The 22312-nt window shown below is 51.6% G+C and overlaps 2 protein-coding genes across 2 annotated transcripts; both read right to left on the bottom strand.

Moving 5' to 3' along the window:
- Positions 1-4751: 4751 nt before the first annotated feature.
- Positions 4752-6327, bottom strand: LOC146769236 (histone H4). Its single transcript, XM_085640514.1, has one exon. It carries the CDS (start codon positions 5120-5122, stop codon positions 4811-4813), a length of 312 nt encoding a protein of 103 aa, XP_085496640.1. The 5' UTR covers positions 5123-6327; the 3' UTR covers positions 4752-4810.
- A 1350-nt stretch (positions 6328-7677) lies between these two features.
- LOC146769235 (histone H3) lies at positions 7678-8248 on the bottom strand. Its single transcript, XM_085640513.1, has one exon. The coding sequence runs from the start codon at positions 8134-8136 to the stop codon at positions 7726-7728; it is 411 nt and encodes a 136-aa protein (XP_085496639.1). The 5' UTR covers positions 8137-8248; the 3' UTR covers positions 7678-7725.
- Positions 8249-22312: the final 14064 nt, after the last annotated feature.

Below are 22312 nucleotides of genomic sequence, written 5' to 3'. Positions count from 1 at the left end.
CTCACCCTGCGCGGAGCTCCATGACCCTGGGTAGAAGGTGCGACTTCACCCCCTTGAAGCCTAACACCTACAAATGTCACAAGTATCAGTAAAACTGGTGCCAGGAGGCTGGAAGTAGGCCCAAGGCCTTGCAGGCCTTATTCTGATACTGTAAAGCAGCTAAATACGCTTTCCTGAGTATGTGAAGTGTTTTATTTTCACACCTCCAGCCAGGGGTGAAGCCTGAAATCTCACCCTGCGCGGAGCTCCATAACCCTGGGTAGAAGGTGCGGCTTCATCCCCTTGAAGCCTAACACCTGCAAATGTCACAAGTATCAGTAAATCTGGTGCCAGGAGGCTGGAAGTAGGCCCAAGGCCTTGCAGGCCTTATTCTGATACTGTAAAGCAGCTAAATACGCTTTCCTGAGTATGTGAAGTGTTTTATTTTCACACTTCCATCCAGGGGTGAACTCTGAAATCTCACCCTGCGCGGAGCTCCATAACCCTGGGTAGAAGGTGCGTCTTCATCCCCTTGAAGCCTAACACCTGCAAATGTCACAAGTATCAGTAAAACTGGTGCCTGGAGGCTGGAAACACACCCAAGGCCTTGCAGGCCTTATTGTGATACTGTAAAGCAGTTAAATACACTTTCCTGAGTATGTGAAGTGTTTTATTTTCACACCTCCAGCCAGGGGTGAACCCTGAAATCTTACCCTGCGCGAAGCTCCATGACCCTGGGTAGAAGGTGCGACTTCATCCCCTTGAAGCATAACACCTCCAAGTGTCACAAGTATCAGTACAACTGGTGCCTGGAGGCTGGAAACAAACCCAAGGCCTTGCAGGCCTTGTTCTGATACTGTAAATGAGTTAAATACACTTTCCTGAGTAAGTGAAGTGTTTTATTTTCACACTTCCATCCAGGGGTGAACCCTGAAATCTCACCCTGCGCGAAGCTCCATGACCCTGGGTAGAAGGTGCGACTTCATCCCCTTGAAGCCTAACACCTGCAAATGTCACAAGTATCAGTAAAACTGGTGCCAGGAGGCTGGAAGTAGGCCCAAGGCCTTGCAGGCCTTATTCTGATACTGTAAAGGAGCTAAATACACTTTCCTGAGTATGTGAAGTGTTTTATTTTCACACCTCCAGCCAGGGGTGAAGCCTGAAATCTCACCCAGCGCGGAGCTCCATGACCCTGGGTAGAAGGTGCGACTTCATCCCCTTGAAGCCTAACAACTACAAATGTCACAAGTATCAGTAAAACTGGTGCCAGGAGGCTGGAAGTAGGCCCAAGGCCTTGCAGGCCTTATTCTGATACTGTAAAGCAGCTAAATACGCTTTCCTGAGTATGTGAAGTGTTTTATTTTCACACCTCCAGCCAGGGGTGAAGCCTGAAATCTCACCCTGCGCGGAGCTCCATAACCCTGGGTAGAAGGTGCGGCTTCATCCCCTTGAAGCCTAACACCTGCAAATGTCACAAGTATCAGTAAATCTGGTGCCAGGAGGCTGGAAGTAGGCCCAAGGCCTTGCAGGCCTTATTCTGATACTGTAAAGCAGCTAAATACACTTTCCTGAGTATGTGAAGTGTTTTATTTTCACACTTCCATCCAGGGGTGAACCCTGAAATCTCACCCTGCGCGGAGCTCCATAACCCTGGGTAGAAGGTGCGACTTCATCCCCTTGAAGCCTAACACCTACAAATGTCACAAGTATCAGTAAAACTGGTGCCAGGAGGCTGGAAGTAGGCCCAAGGCCTTGCAGGCCTTATTCTGATATTGTAAAGCAGCTAAATACACTTTCCTGAGTATGTGAAGTGTATATTTTTCACACCTCAAGCCTGGGGTGAACCCTGAAATCTCACCCTGCGCGGAGCTCCATGACCCTGGGTAGAAGGTGCGACTTCATCCCCTTGAAGCCTAACACCTGCAAATGTCACAAGCATCAGTAAAACTGGTGCCTGGATGCTGGAAACACACCCAAGGCCTTGCAGGCCTTATTCTGATACTGTAAAGGAGTTAAATACACTTTCCTGAGTATGTGAAGTGTTTTATTTTCACACCTCCAGCCAGGGGTGAACCCTGATATCTCACCCTGCGCGGAGCTCCATACCCTTGGGTAGAAGGTGCAACTTTATCCCCTTGAAGCCTAACACCTGCAAATGTCACAAGTATCAGTAAATTGGTGCCAGGAGGCTGGAATTAGGCCCAAGGCCTGGCAGGCCTTGTTCTGATACTGTGAAGGAGTTAAATACACTTTACTGAGTATGTAAAGTGTTTTGTTTTCACACCAACAGCCAGGGGTGAACCCTGAATTCTCACCCTGCGCGGAGCTCCATAACCTTGGGTAGAAGGTGCGACTTCATCCCCTTGAAGCCTAACACCTACAAATGTCACAAGTATCAGTAAAACTGGTGCCAGGAGGCTGGAAGTAGGCCCAAGGCCTTGCAGGCCTTATTCCGATACTGTAAAGCAGCTAAATACACTTTCCTGAGTATGTGAAGTGTTTTATTTTCACACCTCCAGCCAGGGGTGAAGCCTGAAATCTCACCCTGCGCGGAGCTCCATGACCCTGGGTAGAAGGTGCGACTTCATCCCCTTGAAGCATAACACCTCCAAGTGTCACAAGTATCAGTACAACTGGTGCCTGGAGGCTGGAAACAAACCCAAGGCCTTGCAGGCCTTGTTCTGATACTGTAAATGAGTTAAATACACTTTCCTGAGTAAGTGAAGTGTTTTATTTTCACACTTCCATCCAGGGGTGAACCCTGAAATCTCACCCTGCGCGGAGCTCCATAACCCTGGGTAGAAGGTGCGACTTCATCCCCTTGAAGCCTAACACCTACAAATGTCACAAGTATCAGTAAAACTGGTGCCAGGAGGCTGGAAGTAGGCCCAAGGCCTTGCAGGCCTTATTCTGATATTGTAAAGCAGCTAAATACACTTTCCTGAGTATGTGAAGTGTATATTTTTCACACCTCAAGCCTGGGGTGAACCCTGAAATCTCACCCTGCGCGGAGCTCCATGACCCTGGGTAGAAGGTGCGACTTCATCCCCTTGAAGCCTAACACCTGCAAATGTCACAAGCATCAGTAAAACTGGTGCCTGGATGCTGGAAACACACCCAAGGCCTTGCAGGCCTTATTCTGATACTGTAAAGGAGTTAAATACACTTTCCTGAGTATGTGAAGTGTTTTATTTTCACACCTCCAGCCAGGGGTGAAGCCTGAAATCTCACCCTGTGCGGAGCTCCATGACCCTGGGTAGAAGGTGCGACTTCATCCCCTTGAAGCATAACACCTCCAAGTGTCACAAGGATCAGTACAACTGGTGCCTGGAGGCTGGAAACAAACCCAAGACCTTGCAGGCCTTGTTCTGATACTGTAAAGCAGCTAAATACACTTTCCTGATTATGTGAAGTGTTTTATCTTCACACCTGCAGCCAGGGGTGAACCCTGAAATCTCACCCTGCGCGGAGCTCCATAGCCCTGGGTAGAAGGAGATACTGTGTCCCCTTAAACCTGTAATTTTCAAAATGTCATAAAAAGAATAAATCAAGCGCCTGGAGGCTAGAAATGGGCCCGAGACACTGAAGTCTTGGATCTGATAATGTAAAGGGCTTTGTGTACCTTTTGAGTGAAGTTTTTTTTCCCACCTCCAGCCGAGGGTTAAATCCTGAAATATTACCCCAATCGAAGCTCCATAGCCCTGTGTAGAAAAAGTGACTTCGTCCCCTTGGACCTAAAATGTTAGTACTTTATTTTTATTTTTGTATTAAACATTGTTAAAGGGGTGACTGGAGGCTAATAAAATGGACCAGATACTGTGAAGGACATTATTTCATTTTTGGGCGAAAAAAAAATAAAAAAATAAAAATATATGTATTATATTATTATTGCGATTTTTTTTTTTTATTGGGGCCCATCTCCAGCTAAGGGGGAAAACCTGAAATGTTACCCGAAGCGGAGCTCCATTGCCCTGGGTAGAAGTAGTGCCATGGTCCCCTTGAACCAAAATGCCAACAAAAGAATAAATAAATAAATAAAAAAAAAGTCCTAAAACAGGTGCTTAGAGGCCCAGAGGGTCCCGAAATCGGTCACGATCGATCACAAAAAAAATGAGGATCCCACACCCCATGGCCCTGCATGGGAACTCTATTTTACTGACTATTAAGCCCCCACGGAGTGGGGGCTTACAGCGCCCGAGCGGGAGACAAAAGTTAGAGTTAGCGCCGCCCATCCGCCGCCCGGCCATCTGGTCGCTCAGCTCCGAGGGCCATCTGGTCGCGCAACTCGGCGACCAGATGGCCGGCCGCGCTCCCGGCGCGGCTAACTCTAACCTTTGTCCCTCGTCCGTGTTCTGTAAGCCCCCACTACGTGGGGGCTTAATAGTCGAGGGAGAAATGACCGGCCCTGGGCCGGGCCAAACTCGCCTTGGGTCCCCAGTACAGGGCTCTAGGATGGCGGGCCCCTGGGCCGGCCTATACCCGCCTTAGGTCCCCAGTTCAGGGCTCCAGGATGGCGGGCCCCTGGGCCGGGCTATACCCGCCTTAGGTGCCCAGTACAGGGCTTCAGGATAGCGGCCCCATGGGCTGGACTGGGATGAACGCGCCCCTGGACCCCCATGCCGGGGCTCCAGGAAGGCACCCTGGCCCCGGGACAGTGCCTTGCATGGCAGGGTGGCTGCGGAGAATTTCCCCTGATGCACCCCTCACTCGACCCGCTGTGGGCCTAGAAAGCAGCCCTAGCGCATAGACACAGCTCTCCCATGACATCGTGGTCGGCTCTTAAAAGAGCCTTTGGGTTTTGTTTTGTTTTTTCCGTGGGCAAGCCGAGTGTTTACCCGCCGAATCCGTAGAGGGTGCGACCCTGACGCTTCAGGGCGTAGACCACATCCATGGCGGTGACGGTCTTCCTCTTGGCGTGCTCGGTGTAGGTGACGGCGTCCCGGATCACGTTCTCCAGGAAAACCTTCAACACCCCGCGGGTCTCCTCGTAGATGAGGCCGGAGATGCGCTTGACCCCGCCACGGCGAGCCAGGCGGCGAATGGCTGGCTTGGTGATGCCCTGGATGTTGTCCCGGAGCACCTTGCGGTGCCTCTTGGCGCCGCCTTTGCCGAGCCCCTTCCCTCCTTTACCGCGTCCAGACATGGTCTCCTGTCGGTGCTGTGACTGAGCAGAAATGAGGGCCGCGGCCAGCGGCGGCTGCTTATATGGAGGAGCTGTGCCGGACCAGCTAGGGCGCTGCAAGCGGCCCACGTGACTCAAAGGATGGCGAGGGAGCCCGCCCCGGACCGCCCTCTGCAGGGAGCGGGGGCTGGAGCGGCCGTTGCCGTTTGAAAAAGAGCGCGCTCCCAGCCGCCTCTTTGTCGTGGGCTCTGCAGCTGCCGCCGGGGCATAGATCACAGTCAAGCACACACACACGCGCCTCCCTTCCCGGGCCCCCACTCGTCACCGCGGCCCGCCTAACCCTGGCGCTCGGTGCCCGCTCCCACCATGAACAGAAGGCTCTGAAAAGTGTTAATGGAGCAAACAGGTTAACGGCCTCGCCGGCAGCACCCAGCTGTGTGCGGCCGCCCGCCACCCCGTAACACTGTCCACATGTCACGCCCGGTTGTGGCAAGTCTGTAAACTGCCCCTATTAAAATGTACATTTTTTTTTTTTTTACAAAAACATTATTATTGTGGGCCTCAAGCTAGGTTTTGGGACGGGGGCCAAGATCTACGTGTACGTCCGAGGGCTTGTGCATGCCCTCCTATGTAGCGACGGTGCGGGCGCTGCCGCAACTATGAAGCCGCCAGAGTAACACCTTGGCCACGGATACGCTCTTTGATGGAGTCTGTGGTTGGCCCTGAAAAGAGCCTTTGTGTTTAGGGTGCGTTTCCACGGTGGTCTGCGGGCCTTTACTTGCTTGCTTTGCCCCCTGCCTTGTGGCTCTCGGTTTTCTTGGGCAGCAGCACGGCCTGGATGTTGGGCAGGACTCCTCCCTGGGCGATGGTGACTCGGCCCAGCAGCTTGTTCAGCTCCTCGTCGTTGCGGATGGCCAGCTGGAGGTGTCTGGGGATGATGCGGGTCTTTTTGTTGTCCCGGGCCGCGTTGCCGGCCAGCTCCAGGATCTCAGCGGTCAGGTACTCCAGGACTGCAGCCAGATAGACTGGGGCACCGGCGCCCACCCTCTCGGCGTAGCTTCCCTTGCGGAGCAGCCTGTGCACACGGCCCACGGGGAACTGGAGCCCGGCTCTGGAAGAGCGTGTCTTGGCCTTAGCGCGGGCCTTTCCTCCTTGCTTTCCGCGTCCAGACATGGCGATCGATGCAGGGGCTCACTCACACAACAGAAAGAATAGTACTGCTGTTCTGCGGGACTCCGGCGATATAAAGACTTCGGGCGCTTCTGATTGGTTGACAGCTAGGCTCTGATAGTTCTTCTCATTGGAGGGAGGAGGGCTTCCTTTTCACCAATCAAAGTTCCAGTACCGCATTACAAAGGGAAGTGGGGGCCCTGCCTGAGCCTGCCAATGAGACGGGAGAGCAGAGAAGCAGCTACTTTACACGGCCAGCCTATAAATACAAGTGCCGGGCTCGCCTGCCTTATTTCTCTCGGCTCCACAGGAAGCGGTGCAGATTGTCGACCATGCCTGAACCAGCCAAGTCCGCGCCGGCTCCCAAGAAGGGCTCCAAGAAAGCGCTCTCCAAGCCGCCCAAGAAGGACGGGAAGAAGCGCAAGAGGAGCAGGAAGGAAAGCTATGCTATCTACATTTACAAAGTGATGAAGCAGGTGCACCCGGACACCGGCATCTCCTCCAAGGCCATGGGCATCATGAACTCCTTCGTGAACGACATCTTCGAGCGCATCGCCGGGGAGGCTTCCCGCCTGGCCCACTACAACTCGCGGCGCACCATCACCTCCCGGGAGATCCAGACCGCAGTGCGTCTGCTGCTGCCCGGAGAGCTGGCCAAGCACGCCGTGTCCGAGGGCACCAAGGCCGTCACCAAGTACACCAGCGCCAAGTAAGGCTTCGAGGCGCATCCCCAACTAACACAACGGCTCTTTTAAGGGCCACTCACGTCCTCCCCTAAGAGCTAATGTGCTTCATTTATGACCGGAGAAAGAAGTGTTTTAAACGGTAATGTTGAGCGCACAAGACCCGCTCTCACGGGGCTTGCTGCAGACCGAGGGACGATGGAGCAGGCAACCCGTTTTAATAAGCATGTTTATATGAATGAGCCCTCTTTGGGACCAAGTGTCACACAAGCACTGTAATGTAACGATGACGTTAAATAAAGCCCACGCGGAACTCGCACGGCTGCCCCCGGGCTTATTGTTTCCTGCGACCAGTTTTAGTGTGTGCGGGTGTCACGTTGTGTTTGTACTTTAAGACCAGGGGCAACGGCTAACATCCGCCCCAGGGCAAAGGCTCCCGAAATCGGGACACATAAACCCGATGTACAGATGCCCCACAGCGCTGGCTTGTGACCAGCGGATCCCAGCACGACCCTCTACCCAAACAAAGCGCTTTATTAATTGAAGAGGTGGCTGTGCACACCGAGTGCTCGGATTTCCCAGTGCCGGTATAAGTTTCCCAGTGCCGGTATAAGTTTCCCAGTGCCGGTATAAGTTACCCAGTACTCGGGGTACTCTCAGCCAGCCCACCCACCCACACCTGTAGAACATGGCAGATAAGAGAAGCTCGTAGGTGACAGGGTGGTGGCCCTTAAAAGAGCCGTTGTGGTGGTTGTTCGGGTCGGTGTCTCCTTAGGCCCTCTCGCCTCGGATGCGACGGGCCAGCTGGATGTCCTTGGGCATGATGGTCACCCTCTTGGCGTGGATGGCGCACAGGTTGGTGTCCTCGAAGAGCCCGACCAGGTAGGCCTCGCTGGCCTCTTGCAGGGCCATGACGGCGGAGCTCTGGAAGCGCAGGTCGGTCTTGAAGTCCTGGGCGATCTCCCTCACCAAGCGCTGGAAGGGCAGCTTGCGGATGAGGAGCTCGGTGGACTTCTGGTAGCGGCGGATCTCGCGGAGAGCCACAGTGCCGGGTCGGTAGCGGTGAGGCTTCTTGACTCCACCGGTGGCAGGGGCGCTCTTGCGGGCAGCCTTGGTGGCCAGCTGCTTGCGAGGCGCTTTGCCGCCGGTGGACTTGCGGGCTGTCTGCTTGGTGCGGGCCATGGCGGGAGCGGTCTCTCTCAACGACGAGCGAGGAAGAATGGAGTTCGAGCAGGCAAGAGCCCTATTTATGCACTCGAAGACGGAGGGCTGCTCTGGTTGGCTGAAGCGACCGCCCCAGGTTTGAAAACAGCCCGCGGTGTGCAACGATTGGCTACTCAACCGGAGGCTGTAGCCTGCCTCTCCAATGAGCTGTGGAGAAAAAGACACCCTCCGATTGGACGATGTACGTTGGAGCCGAAGCCCGCGCTTCGGTCAACCTTTGTCTCCGTGTCCATCCACTCATTTGTAGTCACACGAACCACTCGCCCCCGATCAACTGGGCGAGGAGACCAGGATGTTTTAAGTGTACCGCCCTTGGTCACCCTGGAACACGCCGCCGTTGACTGCGCTCGATTTCACGTTCACAATCGTCTGCTTTATGCAGACACCACTTCGAGTCTGCCCGGATACAGTGAAAGCACCAAGGCACACGTTATCTCACATTTATTATAAACTGAGGTCTAATAACTCCCAGACCCCCTTCTTTCTTTGTTATAAAGATTCCAATCCACGCAGCACCAAAAGAGCCGTTCATATGACCAAGATCACACACGGCACTCGCGTGTGTAAAGGTGCGCTAGGGATTTACTGTGCCGTTTATTATTATTGAGAAGTGTGCACGCGGGGTGAAAGGGTGGGGGTGAACAAGCTCTCTTCTAGACCGGGTGGATGGCTCTTAAAAGAGCCGTTGTGTTTGCAGTGTCTCGGTGCAAGCCCTTACTTCTTCTTGGGCGCTGCCTTCTTGGGCTTGGCTGCTTTGGGCTTGGCTGCCTTGGGTTTGACTACCTTGGCAGGGCTTTTCTTGGCCACTTTGGGCTTCGCCGCCTTGGCTTTCGCTGGGCTCTTGGCAGCCTTCTTGGCGGGGGCAGCCTTGGGCTTCTTGGGGCTCTTTGCTGCCGCTGGCTTCTTGACCTTCTTCGGGCTCTTCTTGACCCCCGCGGGAGCCTTTTTGGGCTTCTTGGCAGCAGGGGCAGCTTTCTTGGCCGCTGGTTTCTTGGTCTTGGCGGCCGCCTTCTTGGCCGCCTTCTTGCCCTCCAGCTGCTTCTTGTTCACCTTGAAGGATCCGGAGGCCCCGGTGCCCTTCAGCTGGGCCAGGGCGCCTTTGCTGACCAGGCTCTTGACGGAGGCCTTGACCCGGCTCTTGTTCTTGTCCACATCGTAGCCCTCGGCGATCAGCCCCTTCTTCATGGCCGACAGGGAGACTCCCTTCCTCTCGGCAGAGGCGGTCACCACCTTCAAGATCAGATCGGCCACGCTGGGGCCGGAAGGCTTCTTGGCCTTGGAGGCCCCCGCTGTCTTCTTCTGCTGCTTCTTCTTGGGGGCGACCTCAGCGGGAGGCGCCGCGGCGGCTGGAGCGGTTTCGGCCATTGCAATGCAAGTCTCGGCGCGGGCGCTGTCACAGAACAGAAATGTCCCTCTCGGCCCGAGCCCCGTGAATATATACAGGGAGGAGCCAGCCTCTGATTGGTCGCGAGCAGACAGGGCTCTGCGAGGCACACTCGGCTCTCTGCTCCGAGCTGACTTTTGTGTTTCCTACCTTCCGATTATCCACGTTTTAAAGCACAATCAGTTAAACACGCGCTTCCACACATGTATGACCAGGAGCCCAGCTTCGGCCCTCTCCCGGGCCTGCCCCCGTTTCGGATCCACCCCTCGTCCCTGGCTTGTGATCCGCGGGGAGACTCGGCGCTCCCCCGACGGCGGACGCCTCCATGCCTGAAATCCCGGGCTCCCGGCCCCTTTTCCCCGGTCCACTCTCGCCTCCTGCGGCCGGGAGCGGCGGCCCGCGGGAGGGAGGGGGCTCCTGCAGGGAGCGGGCCCTGCGGCGTCACAGTGGGGCTGCGGGGGCCGCGGGGAGCGCGTTCTGGAACGGGCCGAAGTAACACAGGGCTCCGCCGGCCGAGCGCGGGGTGGAAACAATGCCAGGGAGCCCCCAGCCCGGCGCCTGCACCCTCGGCTGTGGCACCCACGGCTGGGGGGGGCGCAACCGGAGGCCTTTTACAAGCAGCGGGGCACGGCCCTGGCTCCGGCCTCGCATGCATCACCAGGCGGCCGTGTGCTGGCAGCTTCACATGCAGGCAGAGGGCATTCACTGCCGAGCGCCGAGCCAGAGGAGGCGGGCGCAGACTAAATAAAATAAATACAGTGACACAACGAAGGAAGGCGGCCGAGTTAGGCCTACATGTTTAAAAACACCCCAAGTGAGAGCAGAGGGTGGGAATGCACCTGAAATGGTGACCCCAGTACCGGCATGGAGGCACTCTACTGAGCTGATTTTTAAAGCTGGAGCTAGGTGTACGTCTGAGGTGACATCTGTAGACAGAGTGAGTTACTGTATGTCAGACGCTGAGCCTATGACCGGGGGGAGGCCCACTGCGGAACTGAATAGTACAGTACAGAGTGAGGCATGTGACTACAACTGTTCTACTGAGCCCTATCGCTGGAGTGGGGACCACTCCTGAATCCAATGGTATATCACGAGGGAGACCTGAGACCAGAAATGATATTCTGCGCCCTGTAGCCTGATCGAGGCCTGCTGCTAATTTGGACGGAGGTAGGGGAAGAAAACAGAACACTTCACATAGTCCAGAACGTACATGAACACCAGTCCCAGTATCAGATCTTAGCCTTCAGGATCTCCGGCCCATCCCTAGCTTCCAGGTACCTGTTTTAGTAATATGTGTGACATTTGGAGGTGTACAGCTTCAAGGGGATGAAGTTGCACCTTCTACACAGGGTTGAGGAGCTCCGCGCAGGGTGAGATTTCAGGGTTCATGCCTGGCTGGAGGTGTGAAAACAAAACACTCCACATAGTCACACCTCCATCCAGGGGTGAACCCTGAAATCTCACCCTGCGCGGAGCTCCATGACCCTGGGTAGAAGGTGCGACTTCATCCCCTTGAAGCCTAACACCTACAAATGTCACAAGTATCAGTACAACTGGTGCCAGGAGGCTGGAAGTAGGCCCAAGGCCTTGCAGGCCATATTCTGATACTGTAAAGGAGCTAAATACACTTTCCTGAGAATGTGAGGTGTTTTATTTTCACACCAACAGCCAGGGGTGAACCCTGAATTCTCACCCTGCGCGGAGCTCCATAACCCTGGGTAGAAGTTGCGACTTCATCCCCTTGAAGCCTAACACCTGCAAATGTCACCAGTATCAGTAAAACTGGAGTCTGGAGGCTGGAAACACACCCAAGGCATTGCAGGTCCTATTCTGATACTGTAAAGGAGTTAAATACACTTTACTGAGGATGTGAAGTGTTTTGTTTTCACACCACCAGCCAGGGGTGAACCCTGAATTCTCACCCTGCGCGGAGATCCATAACCCTGGGTAGAAGGTGCGACTTCATCCCCTTGAAGCCTAACACCTGCAAACGTCACAAGCATCAGTAAAACTGGTGCCTGGATGCTGGAAACACACCCAGGGCCTTGCAGGCCTTATCTTGATACTGTAAAGGAGTTAAATACACTTTCCTGAGTATGTGAAGTGTTTTGTTTTCACACCTTGAGCCAGGGGTGAACCCTGAAATCTAACCCTGCGCGGAGCTCCATGACCCTGGGTAGAAGGTGCGACTTCTTCCCCTTGAAGCCTAACACCTGCAAATGTCACCAGTATCAGTAAAACTGGTGTCTGGAGGCTGGAAACACACCCAAGGCATTGCAGGCCCTATTCTGATACTGTAAAGGAGTGAAATACACTTTCCTGAGTATGTGAAGTGTTTTATTTTCACACCTTGAGCCAGGGGTGAACCCTGAAATCTAACCCTGCGCGGAGCTCCGTGACCATGGGTAGAAGGTGCGACTTCTTCCCCTTGAAGCCTAACACCTGCAAATGTCACAAGCATCAGTAAAACTGGTGCCTGGATGCTGGAAACACACCCAAGGCCTTGCAGGCCTTATTCTGATACTGTAAAGGAGTTAAATACACTTTCCTGAGTATGTGAAGTGTTTTATTTTCACACCTCCAGCCAGGGGTGAACCCTGATATCTCACCCTGCGCGGAGCTCCATACCCTTGGGTAGAAGGTGCAACTTTATCCCCTTGAAGCCTAACACCTGCAAATGTCACAAGTATCAGTAAATTGGTGCCAGGAGGCTGGAATTAGGCCCAAGGCCTTGCAGGCCTTGTTCTGATACTGTGAAGGAGTTAAATACACTTTACTGAGTATGTAAAGTGTTTTGTTTTCACACCAACAGCCAGGGGTGAACCCTGAATTCTCACCCTGCGCGGAGCTCCATAACCTTGGGTAGAAGGTGCAACTTCATCCCCTTGAAGCCTAACACCTGCAAATGTCACCAGTATCAGTAAAACTGGTGTCTGGAGGCTGGAAACACACCCAAGGCCTTGCAGGCCTTATTATGATACTGTAAAGCAGTTAAATACACTTTCCTGAGTATGTGAAGTGTTTTATTTTCACACCTCAAGCCTGGGGTGAAGCCAGAAATCTCACCCTGCGCGGAGCTCCATGACACTGGGTAGAAGGTGCGACTTCATCCCCTTGAAGCCTAACACCTGCAAATGTCACAAGTATCAGTAAAACTGGTGCCAGGAGGCTGAAAGTAGGCCCAAGGCCTTGTAGGCCTTGTTCTGATACTGTAAAGCAGCTAAATACACTTTCCTGAGTATGTGAAGTGTTTTATTTTCACACCTCAAGCCTGGGGTGAACCCTGAAATCTTACCCTGCGCGGAGCTCCATAACCCTGGGTAGAAGGTGCGACTTCATCCCCTTGAAGCCTAACACCTGCAAATGTCACAAGTATCAGTAAAACTGGTGCCTGGAGGCTGGAAACACACCCAAGGCCTTGCAGGCCTTATTGTGATACTGTAAAGCAGTTAAATACACTTTCCTGAGTATGTGAAGTGTTTTATTTTCACACCTCCAGCCAGGGGTGAACCCTGAAATCTTACCCTGCGCGAAGCTCCATGACCCTGGGTAGAAGGTGCGACTTCATCCTCTTGAAGCCTAACACCTGCAAATGTCACAAGTATCAGTAAAACTGGTGCCAGGAGGCTGGAAGTAGGCCCAAGGCCTTGCAGGCCTTATTCTGATACTGTAAAGGAGCTAAATACACTTTCCTGAGTATTTGAAGTGTTTTATTTTCACACCTCCAGCCAGGGGTGAAGCCTGAAATCTTACCCTGCGCGGAGCTCCATAACCCTGGGTAGAAGGTGCGACTTCATCCCCTTGAAGCCTAACACCTACAAATGTCTCAAGTATCAGTAAAACTGGTGCCTGGAGGCTGGAAACACACCCAAGGCCTTGTAGGCCTTATTCTGATACTGTAAAGGAGCTAAATACGCTTTCCTGAGTATGTGAAGTGTTTTATTTTCACACCTCCAGCCAGCGGTGAACCCTGAAATCTTACCCTGCGCAAAGCTCCTTAACCCTGGGTAGAAGGTGCGACTTCATCCCCTTGAAGCCTGACACCTGCAAATGTCACAAGCATCAGTTAAACTGGTGCCTGGATGCTGGAAACACACCCAAGGCCTTGCAGGCCTTATCCTGATACTGTAAAGGAGTTAAATACACTTTCCTGAGTATGTGAAGTGTTTTGTTTTCACACCTTGAGCCAGGGGTGAACCCTGAAATCTAACCCTGCGCGGAGCTCCATACCCTTGGGTAGAAGGTGCAACTTTATCCCCTTGAAGCCTAACACCTGCAAATGTCACAAGTATCAGTAAAACTGGTGCCAGGAGGCTGGAAGTAGGCCCAAGGCCTTGCAGGCCTTATTCTGATACTGTAAAGGAGTTAAATACACTTTCCTGAGTATGTGAAGTGTTTTATTTTCACACCTCCAGCCAGGGGTGAACCCTGATATCTCACCCTGCGCGGAGCTCCATACCCTTGGGTAGAAGGTGCAACTTTATCCCCTTGAAGCCTAACACCTGCAAATGTCACAAGTATCAGTAAATTGGTGCTAGGAGGCTGGAACTAGGCCCAAGGCCTTGCAGGCCTTGTTATGATACTGTGAAGGAGTTAAATACACTTTACTGAGTATGTAAAGTGTTTTGTTTTCACACCAACAGCCAGGGGTGAACCCTGAATTCTCACCCTGCGCGGAGCTCCATAACGCTGGGTAGAAGTTGCGACTTCATCCCCTTGAAGCCTAACACCTGCAAATGTCACCAGTATCAGTAAAACTGGTGTCTGGAGGCTGGAAACACACCCAAGGCATTGCAGGTCCTATTCTGATACTGTAAAGGAGTTAAATACACTTTACTGAGAATGTGAAGTGTTTTGTTTTCACACCTTGAGCCAGGGGTGAACCCTGAAATCTAACCCTGCGCGGAGCTCCATGACCCTGGGTAGAAGGTGCGACTTCCTCCCCTTGAAGCCTAACACCTGCAAATGTCACAAGGATCATTAAAACTGGTGTCTGGAGGCTGGAATTAGGCCCAAGGCCTTGCAGGCCTTGTTCAGTTACTGTGAAGGAGATAGATACTCTTTACTGAGTATGTGAAGTGTTTTGTTTACACACAAACAGCCAGGGGTGAACCCTGAATTCTCACCCTGCGCAGAGCTCCATAACCCTGGGTAGAAGGTGCGACTTCATCCCCTTGAAGCCTAACACCTGCAAATGTCACAAGCATCAGTAAAACTGGTGCCTGGATGCTGGAAACACACCCAAGGCCTTGCAGGCCTTATTCTGATACTGTAAAGGAGTTAAATACACTTTCCTGAGTATGTGAAGTGTTTTATTTTCACACCTCCAGCCAGGGGTGAACCCTGATATCTCACCCTGCGCGGAGCTCCATACCCTTGGGTAGAAGGTGCAACTTTATCCCCTTGAAGCCTAACACCTGCAAATGTCACAAGTATCAGTAAATTGGTGCCAGGAGGCTGGAATTAGGCCCAAGGCCTTGCAGGCCTTGTTCTGATACTGTGAAGGAGTTAAATACACTTTACTGAGTATGTAAAGTGTTTTGTTTTCACACCAACAGCCAGGGGTGAACCCTGAATTCTCACCCTGCGCGGAGCTCCATAACCTTGGGTAGAAGGTGCAACTTCATCCCCTTGAAGCCTAACACCTGCAAATGTCACAAGTATCAGTAAATTGGTGCTAGGAGGCTGGAAGTAGGCCCAAGGCCTTGCAGGCCTTGTTCTGATACTGTGAAGGAGTTAAATACACTTTACTGAGTATGTAAAGTGTTTTGTTTTCACACCAACAGCCAGGGGTGAACCCTGAATTCTCACCCTGCGCGGAGCTCCATAACCCTGGGTAGAAGGTGCGACTTCATCCCCTTGAAGCCTAACACCTGCAAATGTCACAAGCATCAGTAAAACTGGTTCCTGGATGCTGGAAACACACCCAAGGCCTTGCAGGCCTTATTCTGATACTGTAAAGGAGTTAAATACACTTTACTGAGAATGTGAAGTGTTTTGTTTTCACACCTTGAGCCAGGGGTGAACCCTGAAATCTAACCCTGCTCGGAGCTCCATGACCCTGGGTAGAAGGTGCGACTTCCTCCCCTTGAAGCCTAACACCTGCAAATGTCACAAGGATCATTAAAACTGGTGTCTGGAGGCTGGAATTAGGCCCAAGGCCTTGCAGGCCTTGTTCAGTTACTGTGAAGGAGATAGATACTCTTTACTGAGTATGTGAAGTGTTTTGTTTACACACAAACAGCCAGGGGTGAACCCTGAATTCTCACCCTGCGCAGAGCTCCATAACCCTGGGTAGCAGGTGCGACTTCATCCCCTTGAAGCCTAACACCTGCAAATGTCACAAGCATCAGTAAAACTGGTGCCTGGATGCTGGAAACACACCCAAGGCCTTGCAGGCCTTATTCTGATACTGTAAAGGAGTTAAATACACTTTCCTGAGTATGTGAAGTGTTTTATTTTCACACCTCCAGCCAGGGGTGAACCCTGATATCTCACCCTGCGCGGAGCTCCATACCCTTGGGTAGAAGGTGCAACTTTATCCCCTTGAAGCCTAACACCTGCAAATGTCACAAGTATCAGTAAGTTGGTGCCAGGAGGCTGGAATTAGGCCCAAGGCCTTGCAGGCCTTGTTCTGATACTGTGAAGGAGTTAAATACACTTTACTGAGTATGTAAAGTGTTTTGTTTTCACACCAACAGCCAGGGGTGAACCCTGAATTCTCACCCTGCGCGGAGCTCCATAACCTTGGGTAGAAGGTGCAACTTCATCCCCTTGAAGCCTAACACCTGCAAATGTCACAAGTATCAGTAAATTGGTGCTAGGAGGCTGGAAGTAGGCCCAAGGCCTTGCAGGCCTTGTTCTGATACTGTGAAGGAGTTAAATACACTTTACTGAGTATGTAAAGTGTTTTGTTTTCACACCAACAGCCAGGGGTGAACCCTGAATTCTCACCCTGCGCGGAGCTCCATAACCCTGGGTAGAAGGTGCGACTTCATCCCCTTGAAGCCTAACACCTGCAAATGTCACAAGCATCAGTAAAACTGGTTCCTGGATGCTGGAAACACACCCAAGGCCTTGCAGGCCTTATTCTGATACTGTAAAGGAGTTAAATACACTTTGCTGAGTATGTGAAGTGTTTTATTTTCACACCTCCAGCCAGGGTTGAACCCTGATATCTCACCCTGCGCGGAGCTCCATACCCTTGGGTAGAAGGTGCAACTTTATCCCCTTGAAGCCTAACACCTGCAAATGTCACAAGTATCAGTAAATTGGTGCCAGGAGGCTGGAATTAGGCCCAAGGCCTTGCAGGCCTTGTTCTGATACTGTGAAGGAGTTAAATACACTTTACTGAGTATGTAAAGTGTTTTGTTTTCACACCAACAGCCAGGGGTGAACCCTGAATTCTCACCCTGCGCGGAGCTCCATAACCTTGGGTAGAAGGTGCAACTTCATCCCCTTGAAGCCTAACACCTGCAAATGTCACAAGTATCAGTAAATTGGTGCTAGGAGGCTGGAAGTAGGCCCAAGGCCTTGCAGGCCTTGTTCTGATACTGTGAAGGAGTTAAATACACTTTACTGAGTATGTAAAGTGTTTTGTTTTCACACCAACAGCCAGGGGTGAACCCTGAATTCTCACCCTGCGCGGAGCTCCATAACCCTGCGTAGAAGTTGCGACTTCATCCCCTTGAAGCCTAACACCTGCAAATGTCACAAGCATCAGTAAAACTGGAGTCTGGAGGCTGGAAACACACCCAAGGCATTGCAGGTCCTATTCTGATACTGTAAAGGAGTTAAATACACTTTACTGAGGATGTGAAGTGTTTTGTTTTCACACCACCAGCCAGGGGTGAACCCTGAATTCTCACCCTGAGCGGAGCTCCATAACCCTGGGTAGAAGGTGCGACTTCATCCCCTTGAAGCCTAACACCTGCAAACGTCACAAGCATCAGTAAAACTGGTGCCTGGGTGCTGGAAACACACCCAAGGCCTTGCAGGCCTTATCCTGATACTGTAAAGGAGTTAAATACACTTTTCTGAGTATGTGAAGTGTTTTGTTTTCACACCTTGAGCCAGGGGTGAACCCTGAAATCTAACCCTGCGCGGAGCTCCATGACCCTGGGTAGAAGGTGCGACTTCCTCCCCTTGAAGCCTAACACCTGCAAAGGTCACAAGCATCAGTAAAACTGGTGCCTGGATGCTGGAAACACACCCAAGGCCTTGCAGGCCTTATTCTGATACTGTAAAGGAGTTAAATACACTTTCCTGAGTATGTGAAGTGTTTTATTTTCACACCTCCAGCCAGGGGTGAACCCTGACTTCTCACCCTGCGCGGAGCTCCATAACCCTGGGTAGAAGGTGCGACTTCATCCCCATGAAGCCTAACACCGGCAAATGTCACAATTATCAGTAAAACTGGTGCCTGGAGGCTGGAAACACACCCAAGGCCTTGCAGGCATTATTCTGATACTTTAAAGGAGTTAAATACACTTTCCTGAGTATGTGAAGTGCTTTATTTTCACACCTCCAGCCAGGGGTGAACCCTGATATCTCACCCTGCGCGGAGCTCCATAAGCCCGGGTAGAAGGTGCGACTTTGTCCCCTTGAAGCCTAACGCCTGCAAATGTCACAAGTATCAGTAAATTAGTGCCAGGAGGCTGGAATCAGGCCAAAGGCCTTGCAGGCCTTGTTCTGTTACTGTGAAGGACTTAAATACTCTTTACTGAGTCTGTGAAGTGTTTTGATTTCACATCTCCAGCCAGGGTTGAAACCCGAAATCATACCCTGCGCGAAGGTCCATAACCCTGGGTAGAAGGTGCAACTTCATCCCCTTGAAGCCTAACACCTACAAATGTCACAAGTATCAGTAAAACTGGTGCCAGGAGGCTGGAAGTAGGCCCAAGGCCTTGCAGGCCTTATTCTGATACTGTAAAGCAGCTAAATACACTTTCCTGAGTATGTGAAGTGTTTTATTTTCACACCTCCAGCCAGGGGTGAAGCCTGAAATCTCACCCTGCGCGGAGCTCCATGACCCTGGGTAGAAGGTGCGACTTCATCCCCTTGAAGCATAACACCTCCAAGTGTCACAAGTATCAGTACAACTGGTGCCTGGAGGCTGGAAACAAACCCAAGGCCTTGCAGGCCTTGTTCTGATACTGTAAAGGAGTTAAATACACTTTCCTGAGTAAGTGAAGTGTTTTATTTTCACACTTCCATCCAGGGGTGAACCCTGAAATCTCACCCTGCGCGGAGCTCCATAACCCTGGGTAGAAGGTGCGACTTCATCCCCTTGAAGCCTAACACCTGCAAATGTCACAAGTATCAGTAAAACTGGTGCCTGGAGGCTGGAAACACACCCAAGGCCTTGCAGGCCTTATTGTGATACTGTAAAGCAGTTAAATACACTTTCCTGAGTATGTGAAGTGTTTTATTTTCACACCTCCAGCCAGGGGTGAACCCTGAAATCTTACCCTGCGCGAAGCTCCATGACCCTGGGTAGAAGGTGCGACTTCATCCCCTTGAAGCATAACACCTCCAAGTGTCACAAGTATCAGTACAACTGGTGCCTGGAGGCTGGAAACAAACCCAAGGCCTTGCAGGCCTTGTTCTGATACTGTAAATGAGTTAAATACACTTTCCTGAGTAAGTGAAGTGTTTTATTTTCACACTTCCATCCAGGGGTGAACCCTGATATCTCACCCTGCGCGGAGCTCCATAACCCTGGGTAGAAGTTGCGACTTCATCCCCTTGAAGCCTAACACCTGCAAATGTCACCAGTATCAGTAAAACTGGAGTCTGGAGGCTGGAAACACACCCAAGGCATTGCAGGTCCTATTCTGATACTGTAAAGGAGTTAAATACACTTTAATGAGTATGTGAAGTGTTTTGTTTTCACACCACCAGCCAGGGGTGAACCCTGAATTCTCACCCTGAGCGGAGCTCCATAACCCTGGGTAGAAGGTGCGACTTCATCCCCTTGAAGCCTAACACCTGCAAACGTCACAAGCATCAGTAAAACTGGTGCCTGGGTGCTGGAAACACACCCAAGGCCTTGTAGGCCTTATCCTGATACTGTAAAGGAGTTAAATACACTTTCCCGAGTATGTGAAGTGTTTTGTTTTCACACCTTGAGCCAGGGGTGAACCCTGAAATCTAACCCTGCGCGGAGCTCCATGACCCTGGGTAGAAGGTGCGACTTCATCCCCTTGAAGCGTAACACCTGCAAATGTCACCAGTATCAGTAAAACTGGTGTCTGGAGGCTGGAAACACACCCAAGGCATTGCAGGCCCTATTCTGATACTGTAAAGGAGTGAAATACACTTTCCTGAGTATGTGAAGTGATTTGTTTTCACACCTCCAGCCAGGGGTGAACCCTGAAATCTTACCCTGCGCGGAGCTCCATGACCCTGGGTAGAAGGTGCGACTTCATCCCCTTGAAGCATAACACCTCCAAGTGTCACAAGTATCAGTACAACTGGTGCCTGGAGGCTGGAAACAAACCCAAGGCCTTGCAGGCCTTGTTCTGATACTGTAAAGGAGTTAAATACACTTTCCTGAGTAAGTGAAGTGTTTTATTTTCACACTTCCATCCAGGGGTGAACCCTGAAATCTCACCCTGCGCGGAGCTCCATAACCCTGGGTAGAAGGTGCGACTTCATCCCCTTGAAGCCTAACACCTGCAAATGTCACAAGTATCAGTAAAACTGGTGCCTGGAGGCTGGAAACACACCCAAGGCCTTGCAGGCCTTATTGTGATACTGTAAAGCAGTTAAATACACTTTCCTGAGTATGTGAAGTGTTTTATTTTCACACCTCCAGCCAGGGGTGAACCCTGAAATCTTACCCTGCGTGAAGCTCCATGACCCTGGGTAGAAGGTGCGACTTCATCCCCTTGAAGCATAACACCTCCAAGTGTCACAAGTATCAGTACAACTGGTGCCTGGAGGCTGGAAACAAACCCAAGGCCTTGCAGGCCTTGTTCTGATACTGTAAATGAGTTAAATACACTTTCCTGAGTAAGTGAAGTGTTTTATTTTCACACTTCCATCCAGGGGTGAACCCTGAAATCTCACCCTGCGCGAAGCTCCATGACCCTGGGTAGAAGGTGCGACTTCATCCCCTTGAAGCCTAACACCTGCAAATGTCACAAGTATCAGTAAAACTGGTGCCAGGAGGCTGGAAGTAGGCCCAAGGCCTTGCAGGCCTTATTCTGATACTGTAAAGGAGCTAAATACACTTTCCTGAGTGTGTGAAGTGTTTTATTTTCACACCTCCAGCCAGGGGTGAAGCCTGAAATCTCACCCTGCGCGGAGCTCCATGACCCTGGGTAGAAGGTGCGACTTCATCCCCTTGAAGCCTAACACCTACAAATGTCACAAGTATCAGTAAAACTGGTGCCAGGAGGCTGGAAGTAGGCCCAAGGCCTTGCAGGCCTTATTCTGATACTGTAAAGCAGCTAAATACGCTTTCCTGAGTATGTGAAGTGTTTTATTTTCACACCTCCAGCCAGGGGTGAAGCCTGAAATCTCACCCTGCGCGGAGCTCCATAACCCTGGGTAGAAGGTGCGGCTTCATCCCCTTGAAGCCTAACACCTGCAAATGTCACAAGTATCAGTAAATCTGGTGCCAGGAGGCTGGAAGTAGGCCCAAGGCCTTGCAGGCCTTATTCTGATACTGTAAAGCAGCTAAATACGCTTTCCTGAGTATGTGAAGTGTTTTATTTTCACACTTCCATCCAGGGGTGAACTCTGAAATCTCACCCTGCGCGGAGCTCCATAACCCTGGGTAGAAGGTGCGACTTCATCCCCTTGAAGCCTAACACCTACAAATGTCACAAGTATCAGTAAAACTGGTGCCAGGAGGCTGGAAGTAGGCCCAAGGCCTTGCAGGCCTTATTCTGATACTGTAAAGCAGCTAAATACACTTTCCTGAGTATGTGAAGTGTATATTTTTCACACCTCAAGCCTGGGGTGAACCCTGAAATCTCACCCTGCGCGGAGCTCCATGACCCTGGGTAGAAGGTGCGACTTCATCCCCTTGAAGCCTAACACCTACAAATGTCACAAGTATCAGTAAAACTGGTGCCAGGAGGCTGGAAGTAGGCCCAAGGCCTTGCAGGCCTTGTTCTGATACTGTAAAGGAGTTAAATACACTTTCCTGAGTATGTGAAGTGTTTTATTTTCACACTTCCATCCAGGGGTGAACCCTGAAATCTCACCCTGCGCGGAGCTCCATGACCCTGGGTAGAAGGTGCGACTTCATCCCCTTGAAGCCTAACACCTGCAAATGTCACAAGTATCAGTAAAACTGGTGCCTGGAGGCTGGAAACACACCCAAGGCCTTGCAGGCCTTATTATGATACTGTAAAGCAGTTAAATACACTTTCCTGAGGATGTGAAGTGTTTTATTTTCACACCTCAAGCCTGGGGTGAAGCCAGAAATCTCACCCTGCGCGGAGCTCCATGACACTGGGTAGAAGGTGCGACTTCATCCCCTTGAAGCCTAACACCTGCAAATGTCACAAGTATCAGTAAAACTGGTGCCAGGACGCTGGAAGTAGGCCCAAGGCCTTGCAGGCCTTATTCTGATACTGTAAAGCAGCTAAATACAATTTCCTGAGTATGTGAAGTGTTTTATTTTCACACCTCCAGCCAGGGGTGAAGCCTGAAATCTCACCCTGCGCGGAGCTCCATGACCCTGGGTAGAAGGTGCGACTTCATCCCCTTGAAGCCTAACACCTGCAAATGTCA

The sequence above is a fragment of the Triturus cristatus genome, unplaced genomic scaffold (assembly GCF_964204655.1).
Source record: "Triturus cristatus unplaced genomic scaffold, aTriCri1.1 SCAFFOLD_586, whole genome shotgun sequence".
Taxonomy (NCBI): Eukaryota; Metazoa; Chordata; class Amphibia; order Caudata; family Salamandridae; genus Triturus; species Triturus cristatus.
This window is presented reverse-complemented; position numbering and strand designations above follow the sequence as displayed.

Coding starts and splice junctions, on each gene's coding strand:
- LOC146769236 (XM_085640514.1), bottom strand. CDS start 5,122: ATGTCTGGACGCGGTAAAGGAGGGAAGGGGCTCGGCAAAGGCGGCGCC.
- LOC146769235 (XM_085640513.1), bottom strand. CDS start 8,136: ATGGCCCGCACCAAGCAGACAGCCCGCAAGTCCACCGGCGGCAAAGCG.